General features: G+C 36.3%; 3 protein-coding genes and 1 long non-coding RNA gene across 7 annotated transcripts; all 4 read right to left on the reverse strand.

Annotated features, from left to right (window-relative positions):
• Positions 1-383: 383 nt before the first annotated feature.
• Positions 384-4070, reverse strand: LOC135673143 (ankyrin repeat-containing protein At2g01680-like). Of its 2 annotated transcripts, XM_065181919.1 has the most exons (4): positions 3661-4070; positions 2691-2813; positions 2188-2597; positions 384-1514 (listed from the first exon to the last, which is right to left on the reverse strand). In XM_065181919.1, the coding sequence occupies exons 1-4, from the start codon at positions 3941-3943 to the stop codon at positions 648-650; spliced, it is 1683 nt and encodes a 560-aa protein (XP_065037991.1). In that variant the 5' UTR covers positions 3944-4070; the 3' UTR covers positions 384-647. The 2 variants fall into 2 exon arrangements, with proteins under 2 accessions (XP_065037991.1, XP_065037992.1); XM_065181920.1 differs by lacking the exon at positions 2691-2813 and having other exon boundaries at positions 3661-4068.
• On the reverse strand, positions 2895-3654 carry LOC135673144 (uncharacterized). The gene is made up of 2 exons (XR_010513253.1): positions 3329-3654; positions 2895-3230 (listed from the first exon to the last, which is right to left on the reverse strand). It is a non-coding gene; the product is annotated as an uncharacterized LOC135673144 (long non-coding RNA).
• Positions 4071-8535: 4465 nt separating the features above from the next.
• On the reverse strand, positions 8536-10146 carry LOC135673145 (nudix hydrolase 17, mitochondrial-like). Its single transcript, XM_065181921.1, has 5 exons — positions 9806-10146; positions 9332-9446; positions 9155-9238; positions 8956-9072; positions 8536-8846 (listed from the first exon to the last, which is right to left on the reverse strand). The coding sequence occupies exons 1-5, from the start codon at positions 9874-9876 to the stop codon at positions 8685-8687; spliced, it is 549 nt and encodes a 182-aa protein (XP_065037993.1). The 5' UTR covers positions 9877-10146; the 3' UTR covers positions 8536-8684.
• Positions 10147-12900: 2754 nt separating this feature from the next.
• LOC135673149 (THO complex subunit 4D-like) lies at positions 12901-22078 on the reverse strand. Of its 3 annotated transcripts, XM_065181926.1 has the most exons (7): positions 21780-22077; positions 19208-19436; positions 18459-18602; positions 18304-18372; positions 17077-17267; positions 16066-16113; positions 12901-13461 (listed from the first exon to the last, which is right to left on the reverse strand). In XM_065181926.1, exons 2-7 carry the CDS (start codon positions 19394-19396, stop codon positions 13263-13265), a joined length of 840 nt encoding a protein of 279 aa, XP_065037998.1. In that variant the 5' UTR covers positions 19397-19436; positions 21780-22077; the 3' UTR covers positions 12901-13262. The 3 variants fall into 3 exon arrangements, with proteins under 3 accessions (XP_065037998.1, XP_065037997.1, XP_065037999.1); XM_065181925.1 differs by lacking the exon at positions 16066-16113 and having other exon boundaries at positions 21780-22078; XM_065181927.1 differs by lacking the exon at positions 21780-22077 and having other exon boundaries at positions 18824-19351.

Raw genomic sequence — 22078 nt, forward strand, 5'->3', positions numbered from 1 at the left:
TCTCAGACTTTGACTTAATCATTCAATCCTCACTGAACAAGGAAACAAAGGGAATATTTGTACTTGCAAAATGCAACAAATGACACACCAGAAGAGTTGTGTCTCAGCCAAAGGTGTCAGATTACCATGTCCAAGGCCAGCAAAAATGGACTTGAAAACAAGTTGAAGCAACATATCCAGGTAGGTTTCAACATCTGAATCCAGCATTACTTGCCATTTTGTTGAGTTCAATCATTTAAGAACCTTCTGTAGAACAGACTCTTTGATTCAACCTTTGAGGTTAAAATATCTCACTCAGACCTAATATAAGCCAATTTGAGGTTAAAATATCTCACTCAGACCAACTGTACAACTGGAAGCTCATTCTAATGATGACAAGGAGGGAGTAGCAATTCATATCTCCAGCCTGTTATTATCTAATTGACAAAAAACAGGGTACATTAACTCATATCGACTACCGTTCATTGCTAGACTTTATAGTTCTTACACAGATTGCATAACTTTCACCCCTTCGTTATCCTTATCGAAGAACAAAGCTTAAAGAACACTTCTTATCCAAGCTGCCAAACGAGTGATAAGTTCCATAATTATTTACAAAGATAGGAGTAGCTGGACTTTGTGGATGCTATACGTTATAATGGTCATACCTACAGAGCATATATTTTCTTCTCATTATCAGAAAACACATCTGGATCTGAATAACCAGAATAAAGAGACCAGGAGAAGGACTTGCTGCCGCTGGCCCTCTTGATACGCCTTTGAGAGTCTTCACCAATCCTGAAACGCTGTCGAAGTACAAGATAACTCATGGTCAACAGAGTTCCCACCATGATAGGACCTCCAACTGCTGTTATTGTCGTAGCCATCCATGATGCTTGCTTCCCCACAACCACATAAGCTAATGAGAGAAAAGCCGAGCAAGTGCTGAGACAGGCAGTCCACATGAGCTTGTTTACTACCGAAACAACCTGCTTTTGAGCACGGGTTTCCCATGCAACCAAAGTGATCTGTACCACAACGACAGCAAGAGAAATAAAGAGAGCAGTGGCATTCAAGAGGCAGAACACACGGAACCCCCTTACATCAGCTATATAAGCCTTGCCAACTTCTCCACCATCTTGGAGATACTGACCGGGCAAATTGAATATGGCCATGAACGCAATGGATGCAATCAGAACTGCTACCATTGTCACTGAATTGATGGTATTCTGAACAGCTTCACGGTGCAGTTTCCTGAGCTCTTTTGCGATCCCGGACATTCGTTTATTTGTTTTAGCATTCTGTATGAACTGTGTATGGACGTCATGCTTTATGTCACTGACAGTTCTCCGCAGCTCATCATCATCTTTGCCAATATTCCTTGAATGCTTGGCACCTGCCTCTGATAGGCTCTCCAAAATATCCATTTGAGATTCACCATATGGGATCTTTTCGGCCAAGTCCATTGCGGTTTCATTCTGATTATTGATGGCATTGACCTCGATAGACTCATAGCACAAAAGAAGTCGTACCATCTGCAAGAAAAGAGAAATATGACAGCAACACGATCCACTCAATAACAAAAGTTTCACTTTAAAGTTGAGTCAAGATAACAATAATGCAACCCTGAGCTTGGTGTCACTCGGACCATGGAAGCCATCGGAAAGAGCAAACTAGAAGTCATGAATCCAAAAGGTCATTACACTGCAGTAAAATATAATTTCAAAGTCCAGTGACTGAAAGTCAACGTCAATATGAATCTACTACAAAATGTTACTGAATGGTCCAAGTGCTGATACTAATGTTACTCGTACACCGAGCATAAAGAATTGAGTGGTTATACACTATACAATGGTAGACCTAACTCCATCGTATTTAAAAGAAGAATATACTACCATATATTGTGAAAGAGTCAGCAACAAAAATTAGTTGGTCGTCTTAATGTCAAGTTATGCCTCAAGGATTCATGGGAAAGAAGTAGCGTGATGTCTAACCAAAGAGAAAACATTAAAATCGCTATTGTTAAAACATTTTTAACCTGCATTTGACTGCTATTGGTGAAAGCTTCACAAGGTCAAAAGTCTTTCTGATCAATCAAGTAAAAAGGAAAAAATATAGTCTGTGATAAACAATTTTGCAACAAAATCTTTATACACATTTGTCACTATTACTAATATTACAAGTGGAACAGAGCTAGTATTTCTATACCTGTGGGCGCCATTTCCTGGTCGCTATGTGCAAAGCTGTGTTCCCCTTCTTGTCACGCATATTGAGAATAGCAATATCAGTTTGCAATAACGCCTCCACAACATCAAGACTGCGACCTTTGACAGCCATATGTAGTGCAGTCTGGCCTTTCTTGTCTATTATAGAGACTATCCCTGGATCTCTCTGTAGAAGTGCTTTCACGATTTGATAATAACCAACTCTAGCAGCAGTATGCAATGCCGTTTTCCCATTCTTCCTCACAATTCTTGCTGAGCTCTCATCCACATCCAAAATGGAATTCACCACGTCCAAATGATCCATGACCGCAGCTGAGTAAAGGGCACTAGTATTTGATGAATTACATACTCTGCAGAAAGCAGGCCACAGGCTGAGAAGTTCTTTCGCAATCCCTGTAGAAAAAAAAGAATGACCGGTCGAGATTCTGAAAAAAAAGTATATCGAGCAGCAAAGCTTTGATGTACTGCATGTCCAACCCATCCTACCAGTACAACCGACACCCATGATGTGAATTGGTGAATGGAAATGACATGATTGAGTCCAGATCATGATAAATAACTCAGAATTCTGGATAGTTGGACCAGCGATAAATGTTAACGGCGGCAGATCTAAGAAAAGCAACCAATTTTTGCTAGTTCAGTTTTGCAAAAAAAAAGAAAAATCTAAACTTGCACATGCAACAATCTACATACAAAGTGAAGGTTTTCTTCTATCATTGATGTCATAATATTCCATTAAAGTCAAGTCTGATGACTTATGTTTCGTCACATTTGGATTACTTACAAGTCAGCTTAATCTAAAAAAAACAGCTGTCCTAGAAAATTTGATGGCCTTCCTGATTGCATAATACAAGATCCAGAATATAGCAAACACATGAGATTGTATCAAGCAACATCCACAAGTACGAATTTCCCTAGATCATCAAAGATCGAAATGTAAACCCCATTTTAGCATTCTTCAGGATTCCAATTAATTCATCCATCTGCAAATTGCCTTTGAAAAAGAGCAGCCCAGGCAAGAGGCCCCTGCCAATTGGGGGAGTGTTGGTTATTGACTAAGGAAATGGACATACATCTCAAAACAAGTCAAAATTTCTGCCGATTGAAGTCAAAAGCTCACTCACCCATGAATCTAAAAGGGTGAATTTTGATCCATCGTCTCATTCATCTATTAAAACTTGCGTTAGAAATCGAATCGCAGACTCACAAGTACCCCAAAGAAGATCATTACCGACTTCTGCTCGCTTCGAAAAGCCCATCAGCCGCACAGATTAACACAATCGACAAAACATTTTGATTAATCGACTTCCAAAAAATCAAGTTCTTCACCTTTAATGCTTGCAAGTTTCAATTTTTTTTCATAGATAATGCATCTGGCTTTCCCTCTCATGGAAACGAGAAACCGATCAAAAGAGGACGAGATCGACAGCAAAAACCAGTGGGGGCGGGGGCTCACCCACATGCCCGAGCTTGGCGGCGACGTGGAAGGCGTCGAGGTCGACGCGGGAGCGGATGGCGGCGGCCTCGAAGTCATAGAAGCGGAGGAGGTAGCGGAAGAGCTCCTCGGAGTTGTTCTCCGCCGCGATGTAGAGCGGTGTCTCTCCCGCCTCCGTCTGGGCCGTCGCCAGGGCGGCCGCGGCAGCGGGGTCGAGCTCCTCGACGAGGCACCGGACGGCGTCGACATCACCCGATCGGACAGCGGCGAAGAAGGCCTGGTGCGATCCGAGCCATAGATCCATCACCAGTTCGAGTGAGTCTCCGCCTACCGGAAGTCTACTCCCACACACTACATCAATTGCAGAGAGAGAGAGAGAGAGAGAGAGAGAGAGAGGTGTCCTATCCACGGGTTTCGGTGGAGGAGGACATGGAAGGAATCTATTGGTCCTATTTTATGGTAAAAAAAGTGCATTTTTATTATTGCGGAGGGCAAGTCGAGAGTCGAACTGTAGCAGCACGAAGATACAATGAATGGGCGGCTTACGGTGGGACCGTTTCAGTTTTATCTTGCGATCATTACAATTGGAAGTCACCATTCACATCACGTCAATCTTCGATGACATAACAATCAATATTAGATTTATCCATAATTCTAAATAATTTAAAATTTTATATAATAATAAAATAAATTAAAATTATTTAATAAATAATAAATATATCCCAAATAAAATAAATAATTTCAAACAAGACATGATAATGATATAAAAGATTCAAGAATACCGTCTTAAATATCATTTTAATCAAAATATATTTGATTTATAAAAAATAGAACATAGAGTAAATGGAGAATATTAATAACGTATGAAATGTTCCGGAATATATCAACAACACCCTCGTAAAATATTCTTATGGCCCAATTATAAGTATATATATATATATATTGGATAACTAATATTAATTTATTCTTTTAAGATTTTTGAAGTAGGTATACTATTTTTTTTTAAAAAAAATCATCTTCCCAAACCCGAGAAATTATTTGGTTCAGGATCATTTGATTGATTGATGATAGTATAATCATTGATGCAAATGAAAAGTTATTTTTTCTTTTCTTAGTTGAGCCTATTTGATTTGAGTTTTTTCTAGTGTTCTAAATAAGATGTGGTTGCCATTGTCAGTTGGATTAGATGGCAGAGCAACACATGTTTTGGTAGATATGCTTCTAGAAAATATATTTTAAGATTAATTTCAAACTATTTGGGCAATATTATTGTAATTTTATTTAATTATAGATGATAAATAAACGTGCAAAAAATGATCACAAGGTAAGATTAGAGATAGGACTTTGTGACACATCCTTTGCTAGATTGGTCCATCTTAATTGGGAAGGAACCTCTTCACTCCAAAGGAGCATGGGTAAGTTGCCATGGAAGCTACATAACGTGTCCTACAATGGATACAATAGCCTTTCTTTATTTAAGACGATGAAATGAGTCATTGGGTGTTCCAAATCAACATTGAAGTCTTTCATTTCTTTGCTTTTAAACTAAAGAAAAAGGTTGGATATAACAAAGGTAATGGAAAAAGTGCATCATTTCTTATCCCTTTCAAGTCTTCCCAATTTATAGAAAACAATTATCTTACGATCACCGAAAGGTAAGGAACACTTTTTTTTTTTTCGCAAAAAAGTGTACTAGTTGGAATGTCTACGTGGAACCCATTTGTGTTAGTGCTCGACATTTAAACCATGAGAAAATAATGACTATTTAGGTATTTATGTATGTTGTATAGGAAACTTGATTGGAATTATCTATAAGTATAAAAATTATAATATATTATTATTATATAAAAAAATAATATTAAAATCTAAAATCAAATAATGACGTATTAAATTTATGATACATATCTTTCGGTGTCATTCAAAAAATCTTTATCATATTTACGAGTATATTATCATCGGATCCGAGAGTTATAATTATATTGATTTGTAAAGATAACTAGATTTACCTTCTTTCCTCTTCCTATTATTCATACAATCACGTGATGACTTAGTAATAAAAAAGAGATAAGAAAAGATCTATGATATCTTAATAACTGATTAAGTAATTTAGTTCATAGGAGTTTCTATCCTTTTATAAACAAGAGTAGAGTGTCTAGAATAAATAATTAGGAGAGTCCTAATATCATCTTCTAAAGAATCATATTATAATTATAATTTCTTTATATTGGTCGATCATAGTAATTATAATCTAATCATATCTATAATATATCTTACCTAATTAGATATGGTCACATAATATAATATTCTTCGACTTGACTGTTAATTAGTAAGATAAAAAAAATAAAATAAAATAAAATAAAAATTTATTTAAAAATAATTTTATTTAATTAGTTTTTAAAACTTACAAAATATTTTTATATAAATTTTATAAAATGGGTCAATAAGTCTAATAAATATAATAATATCATATTATGTTTGACTTTAGGAGTTATAGTGATTGTATGTTATTAATATTATATATCCTTCTATGTACCGTAATAGTCTTTTTAATGTAATCTAAAATAATTTCTTTAATTTATCTTGTCAAAATAATTTGTTAGCACATTCAACCATAATACGTACATGCATAAATATAAGTAGAATAAAAAAATTAAATAATTTTAATTACGTAAACAAGAATATTAATTATAATGTCTACTAAACATGTATTAATATATCTTTTATGTGTTACTAACAAATACAATCATAAAAATATATTCTTTTAAACACTTTAGATTGTAAATCTTAAGTGATGGACCAATAATCAATATAATATAACTTAACTTCTTAATTAATATTAATTATTTTAAACTCTTTTCTTCGATACTTTATACTATAATGCGTATAACTACTAGAGTACTTATTATTCCTAGATAAAAAAATTATTGTGACATATCATAAAGTATCATTAACAAATTGACAATTAAGTTTGGCTACACTAAGTCTAATGACCACATTGACAATTAATAGTCTTAAAGTATTTTATAAAATTAGCTTTTTATTGTTGATAATGTAATAATATGTTATTTTATTTTTTTAATTACTCCTTCGATTAATAAATATAAAATATAAAAATAGACTTATTGTTATTAAGATAATTTGTGTGGAAATGAAGCAAACATGTGTTATAATCCATCCACGAACGAATGGTTTTGCTGAGTGGGTAACCTGTGTGATTCTTTTATTTGCCAACATCATTTAAGAAGCATCATTTTTCATTCCATCAATTTAATTTGAGATTTTATATTGTCATCTCATTTTCATATGAAGTAACCCATCACTAGCAAAGTAGACACACAATTCTCTCCTACCCTTGTATTCAAACATAACATCATATTCGGACATCATACTATTTATGACAAGTATATTTGGAAGAAATACTTCAATTTGAGTTTTCTTCGGATTAATAATCTTGTCACGTTTAAGATGATGATGATGATGATAATGATCATGTATCTTACTTCAAATCATGAGTGTTAAATATGATACGGTTGATTCTTGAAAAATCTCATTGGGCTTAGATAGTTTTTCCTTAAATATTTGGAAAAACTTAGATTTGATTTTTTTAAAAAAAATTTATTGGATATGATACTTCCATTTTTTTAATGGTGATCTAATACGCTGAGTTCTGTATGGTTTCTAATTTTGATATCTAATGGAAGATGGAACTTTTGACTTTTTAAAGATTTGTTTGACTTTTCTCTTGTTAACAGAGTTAATAGTGTCGATGTGATGAAACTATCTATAATGATAGTTGGTTTTCGAGACATGAGAGTGTCATGACATAGCTATTACAAAGTCAACATATCTCATTTATTGCACCTTCCTAATGCAAGTCACAGGTGGTGATGTGTTTGTCAACCACCCCCTTATGCCTGTCGGTGAAGGTATTTTGTTAGAAGTTACTTGACGTCAACATCGGATGGGCTTGCAGTGTTAGGATTCTATGAGCAAAAGTTATGTGCCTTTTATAACATTGATTTAAGATCGATTGATCATTTATTATTTCAATGTTTTGTTTCATTGACTTTTTGGTGTGTATGTAAGGATCGGCTCGGTTTACACTTTGATTTCTTCGAATTTTGGCTCAATGATTTTTGAATATAGGAAGGCTCTCTTTCATTTCATTTTCATGGAGTTCTCCAAATAATATCATTTTTATAAATTTAACTCATTATTCTATTATTTTATTATTCAAAACTATTTTTTTTTGTTTATATTGTACTATCAAATCCATTAAACCTAACGGATCCTATTAAATGAAAAAAAATTTATCAATTTATTATATCAAATTATTGGCTTTACCGCTCGACCTTTTATTGATTTTTTTGGGTTATAGGTATCTTGACGTGCGAAATAATAATTATTATAAAGCAAAAGTTATACCGGAGGGATTTTGTTTGACTTTTGAGGATGATTTTCATTGTGTCCAATTAGTCTTTAAGACGATGGTCAATATTTTTTGTACACAATTTTCTTCCCCTCGGAGAATTCTGAATATTATTAGAAACACTTTTCACCTTATATATTTGCCTGTAAAGCAATGCGTATATTCTGTGAAGGAAATCATATTATTGAGTAGCTGAGCAGTCATGTTAGGGCCAATAGATTTTCTAATCTTCCGAGGAATTCATTTTCTCCGGATGTAAATCTTTTAGTTCATGCTGAAAAGGATGGGATTGCTTCGTTTCGTCAATAAGATAATTTAGCTTTTTTTTCTTCTTCTTTTTATATTAAAAAAAGACGATCTGTACTAAATACAAACAACGGGAATTGAAGTCCTAATCAATCACTACGCACAAATGATATATTTTCAGATACTTCTTGATACGAGAGAGAGAGAGAGAGAGAGAGAGAGAGAGAGAGAGTGATGACTGCATAGAAAGTATTTGGCAAGGAACAAAAGAGACAACTATTTTATCCTGCTATTACAAGTCAGTCAATCGAGGATGCTATTTCCCTGCCTTATTCCGCTGATATATAAAGAATCGTGAATCCTGCAGTTTCTATGTACAGGAAAGAATGGAGTTCTCGGTCAGTGGTGTCAGTGCGTGCTGCGCCGAACAGTTGTCTTGCTCGCTTGAAGTCGATAGAAGCTCTTGCAGTTTATCCAGCGCTTCACTCATCCATGCATGCTTGCATACTTCTCTTGCTTCTGCCACGCTCACCTGGTTCACGGAATCGACAAAGACATCAGGGAGGGATCCGTGAAGGAGGATGATGGATGGATGCATGCATGCATCCGGTCCGGTTTGCATGTTTTCTAGCTATACCTACCCATTTCCGTTCTCGGGCGTTCATCTCCGGCCACTGTGGCAGCACCTCTGTGACTCTCATGGCGAACATGTGGTGGATCTTGTCTTGCTCCTTGCTAGGCCATTTCCCAAGCTTGCCCTGTAGAATCATGGTGATCGGTCAGGTGTTCTCTTCTGCAGAATGAATGGAAAGAGAGGAGAGTGTTGAGTCGGGAGCTGACCTCGAACTTCCCTCGCACGCCGGCTTCCTCAAATGCCTCCCTGGAGGCTGCTGCTTGCATGCTTTCGTCAAGCTCCCAACCTCCCTGTCAAGGAATACAAAGCATTTCAGGGTTAGAACATTGCAGTTCTACGATGCAGATGGTAGATATATGTACATGTTTGGTTGGTATATGTACCTTTGGGAACATGAGTTCACGTCCCTTTTGAGAGCTTACGACCATAACCTCGATCGCTCGATCGATGTCTGCTAAAGATGGCTTGTCCATCTTCTTGAACCTGTAGGGAATGCATCTGCGTAGCACAAACGCAAGGCGACATGAGATTGATGGAGGCGAAGAAGATAAAAAGAAGATTCTGATTCGAGTCCAGTTGCAATCTGATGCCAATTAGCCACAGAATCCGTGAAGGAATGAAGGCTAGAACAGAGGATGAGACTTCCCATCCATGATTAGACCCAATGGTCGATGGAACACAAAAGCTCCGGTTTTAGCTTCAAAAATCTCTTCTTCTTTTTTCACCCTAATCGGGATTGCGAAAACAAATGCATCGACTCGGAAATCAAGATCAAATTCTCATGTCAAATCCGCCATACTCGTCGCATCAAATGCCACCAAAACAGCGAACAGAAGAAGATGACAAGTAAAACGCACCCGGCGACGAGGCGGCAGCCGGAGTTGTACCGCTGCAGCGTCCTTCCGCGGCGAGAAACCAACTCAACCATTCTTTCACTGGAATTTCCTCACCAGAACCTTAGTGGAGTGTACGAATCGATTAGGATCAAGCCGCGGTCTCGTTTCGAAAGAATCCCGGTCTGGGCGACTGAAGAAGACGGAGTATTTGGGATCGAAGTGGGGCAAAGGGGAGCGACAAAAGCGGCTCCTTCGCGACGGCGCCTCTTTCTCTCATCCAACTGCTGCCTCCGGAGACGGAACAATCCAAGAGGGGGAAGCAGAGAGAGAGAGAGAGGAGGGAAGGCAGGAGGCACCGATGGTTCATGGGGAGATCGGCGATTATATATAGGAGCCAGGGAGGGGGCGGAGGGACGAGAAAGATTCTTGGTCTTCGTCACCGCGGGAGCGGCTCGTTCTCGGTGGTTTCTTTCCCTCTGTTTCCATTATCGACGTGTCCCGAATTAAATATATGAAAACGCGTTGATGCTTTTTATTTTTTATTTTTTGGATAATTAATTATTTCCATACATATTTACTCGAATTTTAAACTCATCACAAAAAATAAAAAATAAAAATAAAACACCTCAAAACACATCATTTATCTTCATTTGATAATTAATTATTTCCATGCTTATTTCCTTGAATTTTAAACTTGTCACAATAAAAATTAACAATAAAAAACCCCAAAACTTGCACTTATTGCTCATCATTTATCTTCATTTGATAATTAATTATTCCCATACTTATTTACTTGAATTTTAAACTTATCACAATAAAAATTAACAATCAAAAACCCCCAAAACTTGCACTTATGCTTAGCATTTATCATTTATTTGACAATTAATTACTTCCATACTTATTTACTCGAATCTTAAACTTATCACAATAAAAAATAAAAAAATAAAAACCCCAAAACTTGAAATTATGCTCAGCATGATGGGATTGGGAAATTCCTCTGCATAAAATCATTTTTAGGTGTAGCATATATTTTGTCAGATTTAAAATTTCAAATTTAGTGTAACATTCTAGAAAAGTTTTAAAAATTATACAAAAAACATAAATACCAAAAAGAAAACTTTGATGCGCTTATAGTCACAATAAAATAGAATATCATCTAATATCTAAATGATAGTTTATGGAGACTAACTAACTATAGTCAATTATTATTCTCACTTAAATTTATAGTAAATTATAGTTCATCTTTAGTCCTTGCAACTCCAATCAACACAAATGGCAAGGCTTGTATGACAGACTAATAATATTTCTCTTCACAACATTGAAATCATTCGAATTTCCATTTCACAAAGGAAATGCGAAAAGTTTTGCATGAGAGAGATAAAAAGTTCATAATCTTATGATGAAAATGATTGATATAAATGGCCGAGATATATCTACCACTCGGTGAATGTGTTACAACATCACATGCTATTGATGATTGATATATATGCATATATATATGTATGTATATATATAATCCGTGTCGGCTTGTCAAAGTCAACGGTGAGAACCCAAGCTGACTCTATCAAGATCATATTACGCTAAACAATCTTGTCGATTGTGGCAATTTCGTGACTCAATAATTGGATTGACCGAAGACTCTCTCAACGTGCCGACATATTTGTTATTGACTCCGTCATCAACCAAATTTCCATTCGTTTGCACTTTAGAGGACGAGACCAATTCCGTATCAGCTACTCTCGCTATTAATCAAGGATAAAGCACTCAGCTTGTTGTTTACGTACTAAGAAGACTCATTGGGAAATGCTGCCGAGGTTCCTCGAACTTGCCCTTCTTCCTCCGTCTCTCCTTCCCCTCCGTGTTGCATGCATGCATGCATGCGTGCGTGCCCTTCTTTTGCGACGTCATACGTTTGCCAATCCAGTCACGTAAAATATCTATGCTTTTACACCCAAACACTCTATATTAACCTATAGTTAGAAGTTGTTAACCTGAGTTTTCTTGGATGAGTTAAGAAAACAGGTATGTATGAAAGATAGATAGATAGATAGATCTTACCATTTAAGATGGTTGTTTATGTAGATATGGCGCACTAAAACTTATAATGCCAAATGCGTAAAAATTAATTACTAAGAAACTTGCATGTATCATATTAAAGCTGGAGCGAAGAATCCAATCTGTATGAGTTATAATAATCATAGCTCCACTCAGTTTCATTTTTTTGGTCACATTTGATGCAACCCAAATAGATCAGATTTGATCAACTTGATAGATAGTATGTGGATCCACTTTGAAATTACTGTACCTACATAATGAATAGGTTTTTTGATGCAAATATTAGTAATGCATCGTTAGCTACTTATGGCATGCATACAGAGGATGATGATATATTGTTTCTTTTCGGTTCTACTTGTATAATATGGTAGATATTGTAGCGTGTTGAAAGTGAGAGGGCAGCAAATAAAAAGGGTGGGGAGACCACGCGGTTAACGTAACAGCGACGTTCCGAGGGAATGCGACAGGAAAAAAACAGTGGCGAGACCGAGTTGATCATATACATTATGTGGCAGTGAACGTTCCCATTATTTTGCATTCAAAGGTCAAACGGAACCCTCTCGAAAAGAATCAGAGGTCGAAGCCGAGAAAGCAGCTTCGACAACAAAAGGCATCACCGGTGAGTTGAGAAAGTCTGCAATAAAGGCCGAGAGGGGTTTGAGCTACCGTTTTGGATTTCTTTGCCGTACTTGTATGCATCTAGATGGTTAAACACCTCAGCATCAAAGATGTGACAATGTTCTGGAAGCAATCGGACGTCTTCCACGACGAACTCGATCGATCAACAACCACGCTGTGTAAGTGCTGCTTAAACTCGTCTCAGGAATGGGTCATCGTTCTACAGCCTAAGGGGCTATTGAGATCGATGGTAACTTGGAAATCAAATGTAATACTAGAGAAAGTCGCAGTCATTACTACACAAAAAACATGGAAGAAACATTGATTGGATCAACGAGATCACTTACTTACCTCCCCCATTCTGCATCGCAAAAAGAAAAAGAAAAGACCGGGGGAGAGAACAATATGAGCTTCAAAAAAGGCTGCTTTGGAAATGGAAAACATTCACCACGATCAATCCCACATGAAAGAGGCTTTAATAAAGCATCCAAGGAAAGCCACATACAGTGAAATACTAGGAGGTAACAACAAACAGGCAAACAGGTCAACTAGTCTTAACTGGATCAGAAATCCATGGAGCAAGCCACACTAGTTTCGCTACAATCAACTAGGGCACTCTGAAATGCCAACAACAAGAGAGAGAAAATAATCTGAACTACTGGTTCCGGCGCATATGTAGTAGGAGTCTGTTCTTTATAAGCCCAGTCCAAAAGACTGGAACCCAAATACCATAGTGTGATACTTTCACGATTTTATCACACCCTTTAGCAGGAATCCAAGCACTCTGCACAAGCACCAGATTGCATTAAGATGTGTTCATTGCTTCGGCATGATAGGTATCCAACTCCTTATCCAGGTCATCTGCTGACTTCTCAACGTTTTGCATTCTCCCACTGCCACGGCCACGACCAATGCCTCTAACACTGCCACGACCAATGCCTCTAACACTACTGCCACGGCCACGACCACGACCACGACCTCGCTGAAAGCCTCCACGATTTGTCCTGTGCATTAGGCAAATTTAGATAATGCAATAGCTAGCACAGAAACACAGATAAAAATAACACAGGTTGATCTAGTACAATAGACAACTGAAATCATTACAAGTGATGAATTTCCTAAAAAATAACAGAAATTTGCATGGGTGGATCAGACTATGGCACTCACCTGGGCATAAATAAGAAATTATTGCAATTGGATGAAGATCCTAGGAAATGACAGCAATTTGTTGGGCCGATTATCTAGTGACTATGTGCTCTATGTTATCTAACTTACTGAATTCTTGAGATTCTCCATTCGATGCAAGAGAGACAAGATGATATAGCTTAAGACTGAGTAAATTAAATGATGCACACTAAGAAACCAGGCATTTTCAATTGTTGGTTGCAGAAAAATAGTGGAGATGTTGCAGAAAAAGGTTAGGGAATTATGCAAAAGTTAAAAGATTTTAAGACACAGCTTGACACAAGGATCCCATCTCTTGTACCAATGCTCAGAACGATAGGTTTCCATAAATATATCTTGTGATGCAAACAATGAACCATGAAGTAATTGATCTTATTCTTGTTTAAAATTGTAGAAAGCAAATATATGTTTGCAGTATCATATGGTAAGTTCAGCTTCCTGCATTCTAGATCAGTGGGGAAGAATCCTCTTGATTGGAGCCGTATGAGAAAACATGTTCTTCTGAATGCCAGGCCATAAAAACACAGTTTTAATATGAAATATCAAGTTCATTCATTGTTTTTCTAAAGATGGACTACTACTTAGATAAAGGATATAATCAGTTTGATTCTTAAAGGATTCTCAATGAAAAAAAGGTAACAAAGTGTTACCAACATTAAGTTATTGTCTATGCTACAATAATAACAGAAACAATATATGAAAAAGTAATAATAAGAGAACTAAAAATGTAGTTAAGATATATATATTTGAGAAGTTTTATTAAGTAGAAATTTCAGGTATTTCCGCTTGATTGCTTAACATGATGAAGAGATTGATGAATATATTATTCATAAAGTAAAAATTGATGATTAAAGTGGAGAGGGGTGTCACGAGTTTTGGGTACCATAATGTCATTTAGATTAACAGAATTTTGTAAGATGATTGTTAGATCAATCATACTTTACGGATCTGAAGGTAAAGCAAACATATACAAAAAATTTGTCACAAAAATCAGAATATTGAAGTGAATGTGGAATTTCCACGGAAGACAAAGAATAGGGTTTTTATTTGCCATAGCTCAAATAGAGGACAAAATGAAGAATCATCTACATTTCTAAGTAGGTTTTAAATAGTGTGGCTAGATGAGTGACAAATGAAGAGCTTAAAAGACTTTCCTCCAACCCCATGACAGATTTATATAGTTGATCTCAAATAGTTGAAACATCACGACTTATTGTTGAAAAGTAGTTCCTTCGTTTGGTTTCTTGCTTGGCCTGAGAGTGCTCCTAATCAAGGTATGCAATTTCGTATCGTACTAGAGTATCGACGTTCGTTCGGTATATATACATATATATATATATACATATATATATATACATATATATATATACATATATATATATATGTATAATTCGATGACGTCGCCTCTCTTCTCCCAGGCGGGACGACGTCGCCTCATTTATATATATATATATAAATTAATAAATATATATTTATATATAAAAGATTATATATATATATATCGTTCTGTTCGGTAACGGGCGATCCGTATACCGGTAAGCTAATGGACTGATACGTACCACTTGTACCGAACGGTACTATTCGAAATTGCATACCTTGCTCATAATCAACCTAAACACTGTCTAAGAATCCTAACAATTACAAACATAATATAGCAAAACCAACTAATATGGTACTAAAGAATATTGCTCTCACTAAAATAAAAACAAAATTCTGGATAAAATCCCAGAAAATAGACAAACACATCATCCTATAAAAAAATAATTAAAAACAATACTAGACACATGCTTGACTAGACTTAGACACGATTTAACAAAATTAACTCAACCCATTTTAATACACCTGAACTCAACCTGAACCCCACTGCATCACGTTTAGAGCCAAAGGTGACACATATGAAGAGTTTGTAAATAGATATGTTGCACTGTAAGATGAGAAGTCTCTGATGTGCAATTAATGTAACACCCAAAACAGGACATACCATCAAATTCCTGGCTTATGATTGGGTATTATGTTTCTTAAACTGATCCACGACATAGCAAACCATACGTGCAAAACAATATACAGACATGCATAAAAAGTCTCATTACATGCTCATGGCAGAGAAAAAAGCAACCATCCAAACAAACAAAAAATTATAAAGTGCATTAAAGTCAAATAATGATGTCACAATGAGCCTAATAGGGATATAAACAGCAATCAAATAATGCAATCAACCCAATAAATGAGGTAGGTGCCAAAGAAGGAGAAAAGACTTAAGCTAGGAGGAAACAACTAAACAAATAAAACTACCATGATTACACAAAAAATACTGATGGTTTGCAAATACCAGTTAAAATTCAATAAGGTTCTTTAAAAGGTAGATATAAACAGCATTAAAGAAGAATTTTTGGTAACCACGAAATGAGTTTCTATGAGCTTACCCAGAGGCACGATTAAAAGAACTTGAACCACCTCGAACAAATTGTGGACTGAAAAGAAGGTTTCTCAAAGTTAGCTTCCAGCAAAAAACCTCATTCAAAATTTGGGTAAGTGAAAGATACTCTCTACTCAAGAAGATTTATGTCTATGGACATCCAAGAAACCTCATTCAAAATTTTAAACTAAACTTCATGAAGTTCCTAGAAGTTTAGGTTCTACCGAAATGAAATGTTTTGACATGATCCATTCAAAGATAGGCTTACAAAATTAGTGTGTGGAGTGTGGACATTCTTTAATATCATCTGAGATAAAAGGTATCATTCAAACACCAAAATCAAATATATGGTAAGATAATAAATAAAAATGTAAAACAAATCTAATTAAAACATCATAAAATTTTACAGTTTAAGAAAACATCTAAAAATATATCCTTAGGAAAAAAAAACATATATCAACCTGCACGCAAACACACAAACACACACAATGTAATAATTCAATGCACTATACTACCCAAACATGGTAAACAAAGTTGGAGTCCAATAAGAGAGGAGAAGACCTACGTGTTACAAACTACCAAGTAAACATGAGGTGATTTCTGATAAAGAAGAGAAGAAAAACAACACTGAAATCCCAGACACAGCACACTCCACAATCAATTTTTTCACATAACCAGAATTAACCTATAGAAAAAAAATTAGGTAAGACTCATTAAGTAACAAATATACGAAGACCTATGAGTTACAAAGTTGGAGTCCAATAAGAAAGGAGAAGACCTACGTGTTACAAACTACCAAGTAAACATGAGGTGATTTCTGATAAAGAAGAGAAGAAAAACAACACTGAAATCCCTGACACAGCACACTCCACAATCAAATTTTTCACATAACCAGAATTAATCTATAGAAAAAAAATTAGGTAAGACTCATTAAGTAACAAATATACAAAGACATCAGTTCAAGACATTGACACAAATCAGTAAGCAAAAAGATAAATAACAGAAGAGAATCACGTACGTCATAACAACTGTCCTTTTTCCTCTACCATTTGGACCGCCAAGAACATTCACACGAGGAGTGATAGGCAAGCCTAGATTAGTGCCTATAACTTCTATTTTCATGGGTTTCCCATCCAGCTGCACATTGTTATATCGCTTTAAAGCAGCCATGGCATCACTTCTTCTTGTATACACCACTTCTGCTGAACCCTGTAAACAAAATTAAGATTTCAATCAACTAAATGCAAGAGACAAAGAGAGGCTTCTACAACAGACTATTCCCTTGTATCATCCACAGCAACAACAATCCCCTTAAGGAATTGTATCCAAGTTTAAAGGGCAACATAGCACAATCATTCCTCTGAAGAGTCAACTGAATCACAAAGAACAATATTGTACAACCTTGCCACTACACCAATGTAAATGGTTTCTGCGTCAAGCATGCAAACTGTTCATGTGTTAAAGATTATGCTGTTCACATAAGATTATGATGTTCACATAACTTATCACTGTTCCTATGTTTCCATGTTAAGTTTTAGGATTTACCTATAAAAACAATCCTGATGGGCTTTTTCATTATTGAAATCTCAGTTGAATTTAATGTGAACTTATAAGGTCATGTTTGCTACATAACTTATCAGTTAAATTTTAACTTTTACAATTAGAGCATGTCCAGTTGTGATATCTTTATACATCAATGGCATGAAAAAAAAGTAAAATATAACCCTGGGCAGCTTACTGCTAGTAACTTCTTTAATACTTTTTTCGACCATGTTGACAATGGCTGCTTGGTATAAGTTTGAACAGACACATTTCTTGACCCATCATGTGGACTGACATTTTTTTTTCTTTTTTTTTGTGATTATAAACAAAAACGTCCGAGTGTTCAATATAATAACCATACTTCCTCCCATACAAATACATAAACAACATAGATAAACAATGGCATTCAAAATAACAGCTGAAAATATAACAGCCATAAAAAACAATCATTTTCTAGATTTTATTAGTTCCCCTTAAGTTAAAAAGGGCAAGGCAATTCTCCCATGCTTCGATCTTAAGAAGTCATGGTAAGAAAACTCATTCATGCTGAATATAAAATTACACTTTCTATTTCCTAAAGCAAAAAAAAGAAGAAGATAAGATGCAATAAAGAATTTTGTATGCTTTATATGCAACAGTCAATCTTGCACAAAGAATAAAAGAACAATATGCTGGTTGTATTAGAAAAAGACAAGCTACTCACACTTGGGCGACCAGTCCTATCGTAATGAACTGCAAATCGCTTGAGGTCACCAACTTCAGAGAACAACTCCTGTAGTAGGATTAAAATTTGATTAAATAAAAAGAATATATGACCAAAAGATAGTATAACTTGGTTAACTTAAGGATTCAACTCACCCTTATATCTTCATTGGAGACCCCATAATCTAAATTCGAGATGTAAAGTTTTGTACCAGTTTCAATTCCTGAAATGCCTGCAGCTACCATGCTATCATCAAATAGATCATGTCTCCATATCATATCCTTTGTTCTGCTGAAGGACTGATGAAATTGCAACCAAAGATCCAGATCATGGAACAGATGTGTTAGCACATAATCACAAAAAAAATAAAAAGTTCACTGTGCATAGTAAGTCTAATATAAGAATGAAGATACGTTCTTATAATAAATATCAACAGCAGCAAATTCTGCAGTTGGAAAAGCACTTTTTACCAATATAGAACAAATCAAATAGCATATAAAGCATGTAGATAAGAGTTTACGATGAGAATTCCACCAAAATAGCACATAACCGGAAGTAGAGAATTCCACCAATATCATATGCTGACCATAAGTTACTGGTGAGAGCTCCAGTTCCAAAGTACGAGCCCTTAAGCACTTCCACAAAAAACGACCCCATGAACTAGCATACAAATTGAGGGCTTGACTGTCGAAGATATGAAGTTCCAAATTTAGCAACAGATCCCTTGAAATTCTCCCCTTTAAATCCTTCATTAATGAATTAAGCACCAAAAAGTAATATAATCTGAATGCTGTGTATGAGCCTCTCCATGTAAAAAGTTCTGATATCCAGCCCTTCGTGTCTTGGTTTCTAATGATTCAGATTCTTGAAGGTATGCATAAAAAAGCAACAGTTTTGGGCTTGCCTTGGCAATCTTGTATGGAGATGGCCGACTGTTAACCCTGAGAGAGCCTTGATGAAGCATCCCCATTCCCCTTCCACGAAAGCTACCACCACGTCCACGGCCCCGCCCTGGGCCTCGCCCTCTCCCCCTTTGACTACCAGTTCGGTTTTTAATGAGATCATCCAGTGACATATCCAAAGATGTAGCCATTCGACAATGATTAGGAAATTGCTGAGATGATAACCAAGACCTGTAATAAAAAAAACCAAATTATATTCTTTCGATCTGTCCATTAAAAAAAAGGCCCAGAAATAGAAAACATTATGGTTACCATAAGAAAGAAATATCTTATAGACAAAAACCATTGCAAATAAAAACCTAAGTAGGAAATAAAAAGTGTAAACTAATCAGAACTACAAACTAAAGAACTGTAGTGTAGACATTTTAAAAGTCTTAACAATCAGATGCTCTAGATGGCTTTATGAAATTTGATTGTGTCAATAATTGCAAAATCTCCCTGGCAATCCTTCGAAGTGATCATAACAATAAAAATTAAGGCATGACTCAGACACTTGGCCTTACAAGGTCTAATAGCACACTCAAAGCTCGCTCGAAGCGCCCAACACCTCGGTTCGGGCGAGTGCCCAGGCGGTGCCTCCTTGAAGCGCACCACTTGGTCCACACACAAGGCACTCAGTCCTCGTCTCGCCCGAGCACTTAGGCGAGCACCTATTTAAATCACTGCATACAGACAAAAAAATTTGTGCTTCTTGTTGTAGGTTATTTTAGTTGATTTATCGCGATATCTTGAGGCATTTGTGGGCTTCTGACCTATTCATTTGATGTCTTTCTCTATTGCCAATCTTTTTGCCAATTAACTTTGTTTTTGTCGTTCCTCACGATAGTAGGAGAATGGAACTTTGCTTTAATTGTTGAATGTGAACTTTGGAAGGAGATTTGTCTGCATTTAGCATTGAACACAGCTAAATATATTGTTATTTCCCAATAGAGTTTGCTTCCTTGAGGGATCTGCTCCCTTCGGCTCTAACTGCAGATCATATGGTCTTGTGGTTTCACCAGTAGGGAATCCTTTTTTTTCTTTCTGAAAATAGCAAGTGGTGAAGGCACAATGTTGTTTATGAACTTTGTTGTTTATGAAGAGGAGAAAACAACACTTAGGTATCATCAATTTTAGGGGAAAAATGTGGTGGCACGATATTGTTATTGTTTGATTAACATTAAAAATAAAAATAAAAAACCAGATGCCCCAAATTGTCTTGTGGAAACCCAATTAACACATAAGCAGAATGTGCATCATATTCTCCACAATAGCACCAATCCTTGACGAAATCAAAGCAACTGTCTAATAGAACATTAGCATATAATAGGTAATAACACTATCCATACCCCATAAAAACATTCAATTCAAGGAAAAAACATTAAATCTTTCTTCCACAGGATAATGTAGTTACCAAGCTTATTTAATACAGTGCATAGTTGGTGTAATATTCTTGAAACACCAATGTCCATTTCCAAAAATGCCATGACTTAATAAAATTTGCATACACAATCGAGATTAAAAGAAAAATATTTTAAGAAACAACCCACACCAAGCAATTTGATAGATCAACCATCATTACGAGAATTATATCTAGATATTATCATAGTCATTCAACATACTATATTAAATTCTCATAAACAAAGAATCATCAAATTGGAGGATCTCGTTACTCTGAATGACCAAAATTTACACAAAATTGACTTCATGTTTGTAATATGATAGAAATATAATAGAAATAAAACATGTAAACTTCAAAAAGTGCCGGACAACCCATGACAAGCCACCTTCATTGTGTAAAATGGATAATTACTACTATTTCAAAGGTTGGGTAATTCTCACCATATTCTTACTGTGTGTTTAATAACTATAGTCACACTGCAAAATCGTCCCTAATGAAAAAGCATATCGACCATCAAAACACTAAAAGCCCAGCCTTCAACACCCAACACCAGACGCCAAAAAATTAACTGCACAACAACTAAAGCAATCTGTTTAAATCTATCACAAAACAAAGACCAAAGCGAAAAAAAGAAACAACCAGAACCCAAGAAAACACCTGCAAATAGTTAGCTACTCTGATCCAACAACAGAAAAACATATTGTCAGGCATTGTTCAACAAACTGGGGGGACCGGTACATATCGCCCGGTGCTTATCAGTCTGCCAGTGGACCGGGATATGAACTGCCCAAAAAGGGGCGGTCCAGTTTTCGTTTTAACCAGTCAATTTAGGGTATACGAGCGCGAGCACGCAGCCACACGGTCATGCCGGACCTCCTGGTATTTCTCCTCCTCCTATTCCTCTACCTTCTCATCTTCTTCCCTCGCCCCTTCTGGCACCATGATATGCCCGGAATGGACCCGTACCCAAAACTGAATAATTCAGGGCTCATAATCACATCATACTAGCAACGAGTTAACCCGCAGAAAAGATCAATCGGAAGAAACACCAAGTAAAAAACCACGTGAAAGATCAAAGAGACGATTTAGGGGCTTACGAAGGAAAAAAACCACAAGATAGAACAAAAAAATACCTCAAAACCACTACGAAGTCCTCCCCAGCTCGCTCAGAAAAAGATCATCAGAAGGGTCGGCACACAAAGAAAGGAGGGAGAACTCGGGCGAATTCACCGGGGAGCGGCGGATGAGATTTATAGGGTTAGATATCGGAGAGCGATAATGATTCCGGCTCTCTACTCGGCCTCGGCCTCCTGGGGATCGAACTTGGAAACCGAAACTTGGACGGATTCGAGCGGGTACGGGGGTTGCTAGGGCTTTAGGGAGAGAGCAGAAACCGGGGCAAAGCTTAATGGCTAAGCGTTAGGGCGACTGG

The sequence above is a fragment of the Musa acuminata genome, chromosome BXJ1-5 (genome assembly GCF_036884655.1).
Source record: "Musa acuminata AAA Group cultivar baxijiao chromosome BXJ1-5, Cavendish_Baxijiao_AAA, whole genome shotgun sequence".
NCBI lineage: Eukaryota > Viridiplantae > Streptophyta > Magnoliopsida > Zingiberales > Musaceae > Musa > Musa acuminata.